Source organism: Leuciscus leuciscus (genome assembly GCF_965113295.1).
Source record: "Leuciscus leuciscus genome assembly, chromosome: 17".
NCBI lineage: Eukaryota > Metazoa > Chordata > Actinopteri > Cypriniformes > Leuciscidae > Leuciscus > Leuciscus leuciscus.
Genome location: NC_138741.1, coordinates 5,446,145 through 5,461,200, shown reverse-complemented (window position 1 = coordinate 5,461,200; position 15,056 = coordinate 5,446,145). Strand labels below are relative to the sequence as shown.

Below are 15,056 nucleotides of genomic sequence, written 5' to 3'. Positions count from 1 at the left end.
AAAACAAAATGCACACAAATGTGTCACTGCTTGATATACAACCACTAATCAGTTTTGATGAGGAAAAAAAAGCTATGTGGATTAGAACCCAGAACCTCTGACACTCTTGGCAAAAGTTCTGCCACTGGACCATTATAGTACAGACATACAATAGTCGGATCTATGTATTTATTTCACGTGAAAATTATCCACACTAACAACATATATTGGATCTCAGTAAACACAATGTACCTCTTAAATCGATTTTTGGACATCGTAATGTTATTGTACATACATCTGATTCATGATTCGATCCGCTGGCACAAACTGTGGTCTTAACTCTTTATGCCGACGATGCTAGTCAAGGGCGTGGTGAGCTCGTGCCAGGGGCGTGGGTAGCGATGCTAGTGAAGGGCGTGGTGAGCTTGTGCCAGGGGCGTTGGGTAGCGATGCTAGCGAAGAGCGTGGTGAGCTTGTGCCAGGGGCGTGGGTAGCGATGCTAGCGAAGGGCGTGGTGAGCTTGTGCCAGGGGCGTTGGGTAGCGATGCTAGCGAAGAGCGTGGTGAGCTTGTGCCAGGGGCGTGGGTAGCGATGCTAGCGAAGGGCGTGGTGAGCTTGTGCCAAGGGCGTTGGGTAGCGATGCTAGCGAAGACCGTGGTGAGCTTGTGCCAGGGGCGTGGGTAGCGATGCTAGCGAAGGGCGTGGTGAGCTTGTGCCAGGGGCGTTGGTTAGCGATGCTAGCGAAGAGCGTGGTGAGCTTGTGCCAGGGGCGTGGGTAGCGATGCTAGTGAAGGGTGTGGTGAGCTCGTGCCAGGGGCGTGGGTAGCGATGCTAGCGAAGGGCGTGGTGAGTTCGTGCCAGGGGCGTGGGTAGCGATACTAGTGAAGGGCGTGGTGAGCTCGTGTCAGGGGCGTGGGTAGCGATGCTAGTGAAGGGCGTGGTGAGCTCGTGCCAGTGTTGTGGGTAGCGATGCTAGTGAAGGGCGTGGTGAGCTCGTGCCAGTGTCGTGGGTAGCGATGCTAGCGAAGGGCGTGGTGAGCTCGTGCCAGGGTCGTGGGTAGCGATGCTAGCGAAGGGCGTGGTGAGTTCGTGCCAGGGGCGTGGGTAGCGATGCTAGTGAAGGGCGTGGTGAGCTCGTGTCAGGGGCGTGGGTAGCGATGCTAGCGAAGGGCGTGGTGAGCTCGTGCCAGGGGCGTGGGTAGCGATGCTAGCGAAGGGCGTGGTGAGCTCGTGCCAGGGGCGTGGGTAGCGATGCTAGCGAAGGGCGTGGTGAGCTCGTGCCAGGGGCGTGGGTAGCGATGCTAGTGAAGGGTGTGGTGAGCTCGTGCCAGGGGCGTGGGTAGTGATGCTAGCGAAGGGCGTGGTGAGCTCGTGCCAGGGGCGTGGGTAGTGAGCCGATGACAGAGCCTGCTTGCATCACGTGGGGAAACAACTTCCAATAGGAAAATTCAACTGCAGTAGCCACCATTCAACTCGAAGAGGGCAGCACTCAGACGTTTTTATGCACCATATATTTTAGGATTAAAACACTTTATACCCAAATGTCAAATCATTTACTCGAATCAATGAACAGCACTTATAAAGCCCCAGTCTTACAGATCATTAACTAAAAAAAAAGTTGTTTTAGGGTTTAGTTACCCTTTAAGAAACATGAACTAAACTCTTGACACCATTGGTAGCGGCTGTCTACTTTTGTGGAGCTTCGTCTGTGTTTAACATCCAATAATAAGTACAAGTATAGCATGCTTCATAATCTGACTAATACAGTCTAGAAACTCTTGAATATTTCAAACGCTTGAATATTTGTTTCTGCCAGCTACTTTTTTCCCCACTGAGGTTTTGAAGAATTCATTCCCCAACCCATGATGTAAACCTTCATTCATTGTCAGTGTTGTGTCCTTATTACAGTGTAATTATACATTTAAGTACTGAGTAATATTAATAAACAACATCTTACTATAGTCGCATGTAATTAATTCACTGTTTTTACTTTAGCAAGCACACGTACCGCGTTTAACAAGGACACTGTAAAATAAAGTGTGACCAATGATTCAATTACAGTTGACACATACGTTTATTTCAAGACATTTTTCGAGCTTTCATCACTAAAGCTACCTCCCTGTGCCACAAATAAAATATCTTCCATAAAAACCGTCCGAGTCAAAGTGGTTTGCAGTTGTTACATGGTCAGCAATCCTGGAACTACTTCATAGCTGTGCAATCAACACATCAACCAATCAGAATCAAGAACTGAAGAACGCAATTGGTATAAAATGATATAGATAATACATGTTTTACCCTGACTGCTCACTATCCTGCATGTTGAGCATCAAGCGGGCCTGTCCATAAAATATTACCCCATGAAAATCACATGAGGAGGTGATGGAAATGTCAAATCCACTCAAAGAGAGACAGGAAGCAAAAATAAATAAACAAATCCTCATGAAATGCAAATGCATCTGGCTAAATGTTGCATGCCCCCAGAAACAGGTTTTATTAAGCTTTCTGTAAAAAATGCTAGATAGCCATAAATTCTTGTTGGCTTAAAAATATAGCCTATATTAGCAATTAGCACTAGAAAGGTTATGGTTCATTAGCATATACTTTTTTATTATCCATTGTTTACATGTGAATTTATAAGTAGTGGCCTGGTGACATGGAATTGTTCCTGTTGAGTAATTAATATCAATATTTTAAGGTCTAGTGCTCACCCTTTTGATACTTCTACATCATCAGCAAGCATCCTTATTAGCATATCATTAACATTTCTCGAAATGTGAAAAATATGCAAACAGTTGAGCCATTTTTCCAGCGCATGTTTCTCGCATATTCAAGCAATTCTCAAGACAAATATGCTAATATCATTACTAGCTTTATAGAATGTGTATTGTCGTGGAATATATTATCTAAAAGAATGTTTTAAGGCAAAATAGAGCTATTTTCTATAGGCTTGTGTTTTTTCAATGCCTGCAAGATTTTCTCTGGCTGCTGTAGTTTTGTTGGACTGCAACAATGTATTGTGTCTTTTCTCTCATCTTCAGCCAATGGAGAATTTCCTCCGGTGGCTCCCATAAGCCCCACGCAAGTACTGTTCACACCAAGCAATGAGAACATCAAGACCACTACACCACCGTCTACAGAATGTGAGTTTTAGCTACTTTCATGTGCTTGAGCTGTTTATATATTTTTTTGAATGGTTTCTCACTTTTATCTAGCTTGTTCAGACTGAAATTTGCCCCAGTGTGATTTAAAAGTCTGAAGTTTGGTGCAGTCCACGTTTATTCTTGCTATTGTATTGAAACTATACAGTACATGAGCGCTAAAACAAACATATTTTCAGTCATTGTTCAAATAGTCTGTTTTAACTGGTCTCACCTAACCCAATTAGTCAAGAAACACCTGTCTGGTTGACATATACAGAAAAAACGCCATCCAGGGGTGCGTTCCCCAAGAGTATTGTAAGCCAAATACAGGCATCATAAAAGTTTATTTTTTATCAACATAGTTAAAGAAATCGGGGTTTTCCTGAAACCATTCCAACGAACATTCGCAAACAGCATTGCAAACCTATTGAGCTGTGGTTAGAAGCATATTTTTTGTCAGTATGACATGTGGACTTATGTCGGGTTCAGACACAATATCAGCCCGATTTTGGCATGACGCATTTGACAGGGTGTTGAGGTGATTCGTAAACAACAATGGACATCTGGACAAATTAATTGATCGTTTTATCTCGTATAGTGTATCGTAGCGGATGACAACCGACTGAGATTCATGACGTCCCAACAGAAAGACTAGCATGTTTAAATCACGACGGGTTCTGTGACATTGACCAATAGGAGCAGAGAAGCTCTCTTCCATACCGCTTTCAAACATGGTGAAATGAAGAGAGGCGATGGTATTGTTTAATTATGCAATAGAAGAAAGGTTTGTGGAGCTATAAGTAAGCAACAATATTCCTGCCCTTATAATGTTTCATCGAAGGACTACCACAACTGAGTGAAAAAAGATTACTGTTGGCAAATGATAGCGGAGGCGCTTCAGCAACCTGGTGAGTTCTGGAATAGCATTAAGTTAGTACAAACATTGTTTTTTTATGCTCTTGTGTCCGGAAGTCAGTCACTAGTTCCGCCTTCTCGATGATATTACGCACATCGTTAAAGACGACAAACGATGATTGGTCGGTAAGCAATGTGTAGTCTAACTTGTTTCTTGTCTACAACACAAGACATTCGGAGTCAAAATTGCATAATCTGACGCAGTGACTATCGTTACAGACAACAATATTATGTAGTCTGAACCCGGCATTAAATAGATTTAGTGTTCTTGGGCACAATAAGTAACTTAATGTGCAGTACATTCAAGATCTTTCATTCTATTTGAAAAATATATCATTTTTATTCTCTATGTCAGCGTGTCTACAATCAGCAAAGTTTTTGAAGAGTGCATATGTGCATATTTATTGATTGATTTCCATTAAAACAAACTAAAATTAAATTACGATAGAAAATCAATATATGTAATATAATAAATAAATAACAAGGGTGAATTGTCAAAACTATAACAATCCAATAATAAGTATTGGGATAATGTTAATTGGAACACTTTTATACACACAAAATAGCTTCCCAAATATTTATAATATTTTGAAGACATAGATGTCAGATCCAAACAACACTCCCGGCTCCCAACAAAAGTAGCGTTGTGTATTATAAAAACTCTGGAGTCTTTGTTTTCACAGCAAGTTATGAGTTATTCACTGCAAACATTAAAGCACCTAATTCAAAGTCCAGACCATGTAATTCCTTCTGAGCACACTGAAATTGTTGAAATGCTTGAGTACACAAAATATGTTGGATTTCTAATGGATATAGAAGATGAATGCTTATGAACAGAGGCTCATATACCTCTCTCTCTCTCTCTCTCTCTCTCTCTCTCTCTCTCTCTCTCTCTCTCTCTCTCTCTCTCTCTCTCTCTCTCTCTCTCTCTCTCTCTCTCTCTCTCTCTCTGAAACGGAAGTGCACTGCAGAGAAAATAAAGTGTGCCATCTACTGGACTATTTATGCACCATTATTTCTCTTCAGATCAAACAGTGTTGAAAGACCAGTCACAATATCCAAGGGTGCTTTTACACTACAGCTTTTGGTGCAAATCTGAGTGCATGTGACATCAGAGTTTGGTTCATTTAATTGGTGTAAATGTAGATTTCAAAACTCAGGTGTACACCAGGGAACCGTGCTGAGTGTGCTCAGAAACTGTCTGGAGAAGTATGAGGCAAGAGTAATGTCATAATCTAAATCATGGCCATGCTAATGAGGTCATTCCTACAGCTTGGTGGATTTTGAACTGAACAAGTTTGTTAAAAATGTAATTATTTTGAATAAATAAATAAAATCTGTCAGAAATACACATTGGCCAATATATAAGAATATACTTGGTCTAGGAAATGTATTCACCGCTGTTACATGACCTTTACAATTCAATATGTAACAGGGTGGACCTTAACATTTTTAATCTAATAAAGCCCATTACAAACTAGGAAAGAACAGCATGCTGGCAGAAGATTAAGATTTTGTTGAATTTTAATAGATATATAAAATCTATTAAATAAAACCATATCCATTCGGACACGATAAGGCAGACATGTTATGTTTTATGATAGTAGATAAGTCTAAAAATAAGGAAAAGAAAGAAAAATTTGTAACTGAAACTTTGTTCTTGGAGTTGCTTTCCCTCCAAGGAAATGATGTCACTTCTAGCAAGTCATGTGATATAGAGCATATGCTTAAGATTTGAAAAGTCAAGTAGCAACAATGTAACAGGGTGGACTGATGTTTAAGAGACACAATAATTTCATGGTTTTACACATTAAATGTATCACAATAAATGGTATGTTATGTCAAGGAGTTACTAATACTCAAAATTGCTAATTTGAAATATATATATATGTAACATTTATTTCAAAGTGAAGACTTATTTAATTATTCTTAAGTAGTTACATTTCCTTGAAAAGCAATATGTGTTCCTTGAATCTCTCCAGTGCATTTGTTGCAGAAAAATACATGTGCCATTCTGTAATCAAACCAACTGTGAAAACAAGATACTATCCAGAGTTGAAATGTCCTTGCATTCATGCTTTTTCATATGACCACGATTGCTCATGAGGGCTGTGGTAAAACATTGCTTCACATTACCATGATTATCTATTGAACGTGTACAAATCAGTGTGTAAAAGACGTCTTCTACATGACCAACGCCATCATCCCTGGGAAGAGTGATCTGTTTGCCCGCTGCATATACAGGTGTTCCTCTCATTGGAGCGTAGTCATTTATCAGTATGGTGTGCATGAGTGTTTGTGAAATGACTCCCACGCCATTTCAGCCTTAATAAATCTGAACGAGCAGCTAATCTGCTATTCATCAGGACTCATTAGCAGAGCCTCAGTCACGTGTAGTTCAGCTGTGAACGGTCAAAACACATCGTCTACCTGTTCTCTGCAGTGTCTGAAACGGCAGGAGGAACATTCAGTGCTCAGTGTTATGAAACTCTTTGGTTTTAATCTATACACTCTTCTTGAATTGATAGCGCTGCAAACAATTCACGTGGTGTTGGGAGAGTAAATGAGTCATTCTGCAATTTAGGATAGATCTCCATTAATGATTATATATTGTGAAATATTGTTAATTATGGTTTTCTATTTAATTATACTTCAAAATGTAATTTATTTATGTGATGCAAAGCTGACTTTTCATCAGCCATTACTCCAGTCTTCAGTGTCACATGATCCTTCAGAAATAATTCTAATATGATGATTTGATACAATGTTGGAAACACTATATTTCGATTGTCCACTTTAGACATTCTACTAACTATAAGTAACTTTGCAACATGTCAACTAACTGTCATTAGAGTATTAGTAGACTGTCTGCTTAATATCTGCTAACACTTTATTATGATGCTCGCAAACAGACATTCTACTTACTATAAGTAACTTGACAACTACAAGTCAACTTACTCTACTAACCTGAACCCTAGACACCTAACACCTAACCAAGTCTACTACAGCCTATTAATACTCTAATGACAGTTAGTTGCCATGTAGTTGCAAAGTTACATATAGTTAGTAGAATATCTAAACTGGACTATCGAAATAAAGTGTAACCGCTGCTTTTTTTTTTTTTTTTTTTTTTTACCTGTGATACTTTTTTTCAGGATTCATTGATAAAAAAAAAAAAAAGTATATAAGTAGAAAGTAAAAAGTAAATAATAAAAAGTAAAAACTTTTTACTTTTTATTCATCAAAGAATCCTGAAAAAAAAAAAAAATCTTAACATTGATAATAAAACATTGATAATAAATCAGCATTTTAGATTGATTTCTGAAGGATCATGTGACACTGAAGACTGGAGTAATGGCTGATGAAAATTAAGCTTTGCATCACAGAATTAAATTATATTTTAAAGTATATTAAAATAGAAAACCATTACTTTAAATTGTAATATTTTCAGTTGAATTTCCAGCAAAAATAAGTGTATCATAATATCATATTTCATATGTGTATCAAGTGTATGGTATTTTGATCACCTCTACCTTTAAACTGGTTTGAAACCACAATTGCTCAAGACAGTTAATAATAAAACACAAACACTTTCTACCAGAAACACACTCTAGTAAAGCTTTCTGGAGTTCTATTCCCAGCTGTTGTTTTCTTTAAACTTGAAGGAAAATCAAGTTGTACATCAATCTTCCCTTGATTCAGTCATGGATAATTGATGTAGCTTTTTTGATAAATTGTGCAACGATTGGAATTTTCTGTCATGCCGCCGCTCTCCCTTTTGTCATCTCCAATTTTTCCTTCTCTTTCCTGTTCCTGCCCTCTCCCACTCCATCCTCCACTATCGATTTCTCCCTTTGCCACCATGGCTTCTCATTTTGGCAAATAAAGCCCAGTCGAATGGGGAAGTTTGCCTTACGCTGACTCAAATCTTCAGCGCTGTGGAGAGAGGGAGTGTGTTCTTCTGTCAGATCAGCTCCCTCAGCCTTTGTCTCCTTGATTACTTCCTCTTCCCCTGATGAGAATAAGAGACGGGCCGCTAACCTCATGATGCGCTGAGTACCGCCGCTCAGCTTCCGATGACTCAGCCATTCCCACCAATCAAACCTTCAAGGTCTCTATAATAAAAGGAAGTTATATAAGACCAACTGGTGATATTTGTCTGGCACATTACCTCTATACAACTCAAAGCTTTCTTTCGCGTCAGATCTAATTAATTAATATTGATAGGTTCCTGGCAAGGAACTAAACTTTTATTCTGACATATTCAGATGTTTTATTTGCAGACTTGGGTCGGACAACATCACTGCAGAGAAAGAGGTGCATTCAGAACAGCACACTCCTGTTTTGGAATTTTATTGGCCCAAATGTCATTGTAATAAATCCAGAATGTTACCTATTTTTTTATGCAATGACCAATTGTTGGCAAGTACTTTGCAGACTTTGTTTCTCACCTTGATACCACTCTGCTCTGGTTATTCTTGTCAAAACCGGATTGGCTTTCCTTATAGGTTTCAGGCAATTTGATTGGTTCCAGCTTTGCAAATAGACCCCAACCCCAATTGTGTACGTCAAATCTTAAAAAGTGGGTAACACTTTATGTTAGTGTCCTTGTTTCACATGTTACATGTAGTTATTGTAGTAATAACTATAAATTATGCTTAGTTATATATGCAGCTAACCCTAAACTAAACTCTAGTTGTACTTGCATATTACTATACTATAATATTAATAAAATAAAATGCTATTTAAAGAGAGTATACTTTCCTGCTTCTAAAGACACTGCAATTCTGAAAAGTGAATTTTCCAATAACTTCACATTTAAAGTTTTACTTTACTAGTACATTTGAAATCATTGTTGTAATCATTTGTCATTCTTCAAATAATATATAAGAATTACTCTTTGATGTGCTGATTAACATATCAAAGCACATGTGTACAAAGCACAAGTATGACCTCATTTGAAAGCTGACACCTGGCAGTTTATTGTAAATGTAGAATTAATTATTGTCATAATGAAAACAAATTGTTATTAGCTTAAAATGTTTGTAAAGTTATTAGAAATGTATTTTTATGAAACATCTTCATGAAAATAAAATTGAAGTTGGCATTGTATCAATCTAGAAATGCACTGCAGCTAAAGCCAAATGTGTGACCATGTTATATTTAAAATCTGAAGATGATAAGTCTAAAACTCTGTATTTTGTTAAATGTTTTTCAAGATCATGTCATATGACTTTATTTTGATTAGACTCTAACATGCAAACTGATGGTTAATGTCATCTTCTAAGCATCTATTCAGTCTATTGTCTCTATTGTTTTGTGGTGCAAAGTGCCCCATTCAGTCTCAGTCTCTCCTGCACACATTCACACCTCTCCAGCCTGGTTATATGCTTTTCTTTTGATCTGATTTGGCTTAAAAAAAATAAAAAAAAATCTGACAGAAAATATATTATTTTATAGTATTTTGCATGATGATGTTAGTTTTTAAACTTTTGAAATGTAAACTTTTGAATATTTTTATTTTATGTAATTGCAATTTGTTAATTGCAGTGTATAATTTGCAGTTAAGTTTATGAAAAAAAGTACATTATGTTTGTATGTATTTATATTATTTTAAAGTATAAGAAAGTGTACTTCTTTTTCACAAGGCTATGAACCATATGCCCGTTTAGGACACCAATTCAAATAATAATACATAAACATAAAAATAATACTGAAACAAAGTATTGAAATAAAACTGTTCCTTAAACAAAGACAATAAATAGCACATGCATGAACATGACGTGAATCAGCCTTCAGTCTCTGCTGTAGCTCCAGACATAGAGCTGATAAAAAAAGTCTGAAACACGAAATGTGTTGCGACATATCTATAATACACCTTAACCTTTAGAATCCGTTGAGGTTTTTTTTTTAGCTAAAAGTGAGTATGTCTTATCGGAATGCTGGCAGTATTAGTGAAGTGAACTCAGTCAGAACCTCATTCCTCTTACGAGTAAGTGCATTTGACATTTAGCAATGATTGAACTCTTTTATGTAGCATTATTTCCAGGTCTGTGAAAGACATTCCACAGGTTTCCAGCTAAGAACAAAAAATATCATAAATTGTCTGTGGCTTTTTGACTGCCCAGCCAGCCAAACACATCAAATAGCATATCTTTCTATTTTCACCTTCTACTTCTTTGGTCCAAGTTTTACACCAATACAGTAGTGTAGATTATTTCTCTGAAAAAAAAAAAAAGAAAGAAAAATTCTTATTTTATGAATCTAAAGGTACCTTTGCTATATCTGTGGGCATTTGTGTGTGTTTTACAGCTGTCAAGTGGATATTCCACACCTGTGGAGCGACAGGACAAGACGGTCCAACGCCGACTCAGTGCAGTAACTCTTACCGCAACACCAATGTCAATGTCAGTGTGGGCACTAAAGGACCATTCAAGGGGATCCAGATGTGGCGAGTCCCAGAGACTAGGAAATACAGGTGCACACACACACACACACACACACACACACACACACACACACACACACACACACACACAAGCAAACATATCCTCTTCCAAGCGTTTAGCAGATACTTTTTCAACCATGAAATGGAAGACATTCTTCTTCGGCACAATTGCTGCCTGTTATCAAGCCCATCAGGTCATTCGGGTAATTACTGTCCGAGGACCAGGAGGAATGAGAAAACACATTTCCAAAGTCATCAGCTGCATTGCTGAGGTAGAACCCAGACTGATAATGACATTCACTTAGCAAAGTCTGTAAAGAAAAAAAAAGAAAAATTTCAGCTCTTTTTTTAAAAAGTGAACTGCCTACCTAGACAACATTTTAAAGCCTCACCCCAGCCAACATTAGTATATATATGGGTATATAAAGCCCATATGGGTATGAAATGGGTTGAAAAATGGGCCCCATGTTGGATTGTCCACAGGTTACATAATGGCCCCATGTTAATTGCCCAGATGAATTTCATGTAGGATTGCACTTGGTACCTGGTGGGACCTAAGTGGGCAACATACACAAGACCCATCTCGGTCCCAGCGTTATGCTCTTACATTTACATTTACATTTACATTTAGTCATTTAGCAGACGCTTTTATCCAAAGCGACTTACAGATTAGGACAAAATTAAGCGAGTCATCATGAAGAGGCAAAAACAACGCAAGTAGTGCTCAAAAAACAAAGTTCAGGCATTATTCAGAGTAGCATAAACCCGACAAGTGAGGTTTTAAAGGGAAGGGGAAGGAATTATTATTATTTTTTTTTTATTTTTTTAAGGTTAAGTGCTCACGGAAGAGATGGGTTTTCAGCTGTTTTTTGAATGTTGTCAGGAATTCTGCATCCCGGATGAGGGTGGGGAGAGCGTTCCACCAGCATGGAACTGTGAATGAGAATGTTCTGGAAAGTGATTTTGTGGCTTTCTGTGATGGAACCACGAGACGTCGCTCTTTGACCGATCGTAGGCTTCTGGTAGGGATGTAGACCCGTAGGATTGAGTGAAAGTAGGAGGGAGCTGAGCCTGTGATAGATCTGTAAGCAAGCGTCAATGCCTTGAACTTGATGCGAGCAGCGAGAGGTAGCCAGTGCAGAGAGATGAACAGAGGAGTGACGTGGGCCCTCTTGGGCTCGTTGAAGATGCTCTTGACGCAAATGTCGTTTCAAAAGCTAACATTATGCTGTCTGATAAAGTAGGCTATCTCATTATCTCAATACTGAGACAACATTGTTAGTGGCCTCTGTGGGAAAAACAACATCAAAACAATTCAGCTCAAACAAGCCATCCAAGATGGCTGACAAAGCTGTGAGAAACAATGTCTACAAATATATTTCATTAAATACTTAAAAATCCCAATACAAATAGTTTGATCTACCATTTTTTCCTGGAATGTGTATGCGGAATATATTTATATCCAAACTATAAACACTGGTGCAACTTATTTTCTGGAAAATACAGTAATTAAAATGGACTATTTCACCCAATATTGATGTGTTATGTCATTTTAATGAGTAAAAGAGTAAGATGTTGTTAGTTTAGGAACATGCTAACATCAAAATCTATTGGAATTGCACTACATGAGATGCTGCTTATGTAGAGTTTTGCAGTCCCTTAATGTTGCTTATAAGGCAGCTCACTCACTGTATTAGGCACAGAGCTTCCGTGGCATCGCTGGTGTAGTTACTAAAAGTTAGAGCTTGTAATTAGAAGGTTGATCCCTGTGAGAAGTGAGTCAAGAGCCACCGCCATCGTGCCCTTGCCTTGAGCAAAGCACTTAACCCCAGGTCACTCCAGGAGAATTGCCCTGTGATACGTGCTCTGTAAGTCACTTTTGATGAAAGCGTCTGTTAAATTACTGCTTACTTATTTGTCTTGTGTTTAGGATCACGGCGTATGGAGCAGCTGGAGGACGCAGTGTTCTGGCTGTTCACAAGTCACATGGGGTGTACATGACCGGAGACTTCCTTCTACAGAAGGATGAGCTGGTGTATATTCTAGTGGGACAGGAAGGAGAGGACGCTTGCCCTAATGTGAGTAATCCTTTATATCAATCTGTATTTGTGCTATTTAGAAAGAAAACAGTGTGATGAGCATAAAATGGTCTGTTTTGTTTTGTTTTGTTTTGTTTTGTTTTGTTTTGTTTTGTTTTGTTTTGTTTTGTTTTGTTTTGTTTTGTTTTGTTTTGTTTTGTTTTGTTTTGTTTTGTTTTGTTTTGTTTTGTTTTGTTTTGTTTTGTTTTGTTTTGTTAGATGGTGCCGACTTTGGACCGGATCTGCAGAGAACAGCAAGGACCCTCTATCAACAAGACCCAGCTCAAAGGAGGGGGCGGCGGAGGAGGGGGCGGCACCTACGTCTTCAAGGTGACCCTTTATAAAAACATTTTAAATTGGATTATTTGTACAACAGAATACAGTATGTGTACATACATTGCTCTTTTCTAAAACACACTGTAATCAATACAGTAGATCAATACTGTAATCAATTAATGTAATTTTAACAGTAAAGGACTGTAAAAAAACAACAACAACTGGGTTACACTTTATTTTTAAGGTGTCCTTGTTACAGTGTAATTATTTATGTAAGTACTGAGTAATATCAATTAACTATATGAACTTACTATAGAGTTTGGTTTAGGGTTAGATGCATGTAACTATGCATCATTTATGGATATATGTAACATGTGTAACAAGGACACTGTTCAAATAAAGTGTTACCAAAACTTGTTAATTGGTTAATGGTAAGTTTACTTACTATTACAGTGAAAAACTATAATAAATCTAATGGGATACTTCATGTATGTTGTTTAATGTTTAATGCGCTATTTTAATGTCAAACTACCTTTTTTTGTGGTTGTCAGTGTATTATCAAAGTACAATATAGATTTAGGTTCAGTATGTTGCTATATTAACATTATAACAGTTCATTTTTGTTGTTGTTTTTTTTACTGTTAATTTAAGTTCCAACTGTAAAAATGTTGCTACCGCATATCTTTATGGTAAAGTTCTGTTGTAATTACACTGTGATGAATGACCTAAAATCAAACATTATGGCGGGCAGATTTATGAGAAATATAAATATAGTTAATTCAGTACAGATAATATCAATAAAATTAAAATGATCTATTTATAATTGACTGTTTCACACAGTATATGTGTGTCTATTTATGATTAAAAGAGTATTGGGTGTTAGCAGTGGTGGTTATATTTATTTTCTTCCCATGCAGAGCATTCCAAACCAGGTTCAATTTAATTAGGAAAATATAATTGGTGAGAAAGTCCTGAAAGCATAAACCTCAAAGTTATTTTTGTATTGACAATTTGAAGTGTTACACAGTTAAAAACTAATGTCACACTTCATGTTTCCATTGGTTACAGATGGAGAATGGTGTCCATGTTCCTCTACTCATTGCTGCTGGAGGCGGAGGCCGTGGCTACAGCAGCCAATCAGAAACCCCAGAGGAAGTGTTGGACAGGAATCCCAGCATCCACGGCCGCAATGGGAAATCAGGCACTGCAGGTGTGCCTCGCAACAGTTTTCTAATAAATTAGAGATTGTCTGTATTTTGCAGTAAATTATTTAGAGTAATGTTAGCATGCTGTTCTTGAAGTCTGATGAAGTCTCAGATGTTAGGCATGTTCCTTCTGGTAAATAGTGGAAGCATTGGCAGTGAAACAGAAAATATTGCACATAGAGCAATGTTTTTTTTTTTAGCTTCATGTGGATAGTTGGAATGCTTTTCTTTACCTGGAAATCGGGTTTGCTTATGAAAATGCTGAAGCCCCAAGATGTTTTTTTAATTTCTTTCCTGGACATGAAATATATATATATATATATATATATTTTTTTTTTTTTTTTGCCTGGGCTTCATAATAGTCCTTAATCCAGTCTGAGATTGAATATGATTTTTGTGGCGGTTTCTTCAAATTCCCTATTTCATTCTCTATTTCAGCAGTGGCTGAAAGATACTGATCCTGCAAATTAGTTTTAAAATACTGGGTCTTGGATATTCTTGAGATTTCTTCACCAGCTTTTTTGCTAACTGATTGGAAGGTGATAGCAACACTACAGTAATAACACGTGTGCCCTGCTTTCAACTCTAAGCGATTGAAGGCACATTGCGTGTCTGTGCATCTGTTGAAGTTTCTGCATGTGTTGTGGGTGCTCTGGTTGTCTCCTGCGGAGCGCTCAGTATGGGTTCAATCGGTACTGCTCTTTTCAAAGGCTAGATCACCCACTGTGCTCTGTTTACTGCCGCTGGGGTCAGAGAGAACAGCACAAAACATTCACTCCTAAATCTATTCAATATGTTTCCATCATGACATTAGAGCCCAGCTTGATTCACATATACAATGTTTGATCCACACTTGAGATATAGAGTTTTCATTTGTTTCATTTTGTCATCTATATTCCAAAAACACTGGTATGAGTCAGTTGCTGTATCCATCTTCCTCTATCTCTTTACTCTTGGGTATTATATATTTCTACCTACATCAACACTTCAGATCGGATGATTATTTTTTTTA

General features: G+C 37.9%; 1 protein-coding gene across 1 annotated transcript in view; it reads left to right on the top strand.

Moving 5' to 3' along the window:
• The window catches only part of alk (ALK receptor tyrosine kinase), a 465,705-nt gene that overhangs the window by 423,482 nt on the left and 27,167 nt on the right, over nucleotides 1–15,056 (top strand). Inside the window, exons 11-15 of the mRNA XM_082143697.1 lie at nucleotides 3,021–3,122; nucleotides 10,350–10,515; nucleotides 12,416–12,563; nucleotides 12,783–12,893; nucleotides 13,908–14,049. Of these exons, the coding sequence (XP_081999823.1) occupies nucleotides 3,021–3,122; nucleotides 10,350–10,515; nucleotides 12,416–12,563; nucleotides 12,783–12,893; nucleotides 13,908–14,049 (669 nt within the window). The remainder of the gene's footprint in view (nucleotides 1–3,020; nucleotides 3,123–10,349; nucleotides 10,516–12,415; nucleotides 12,564–12,782; nucleotides 12,894–13,907; nucleotides 14,050–15,056) is intronic.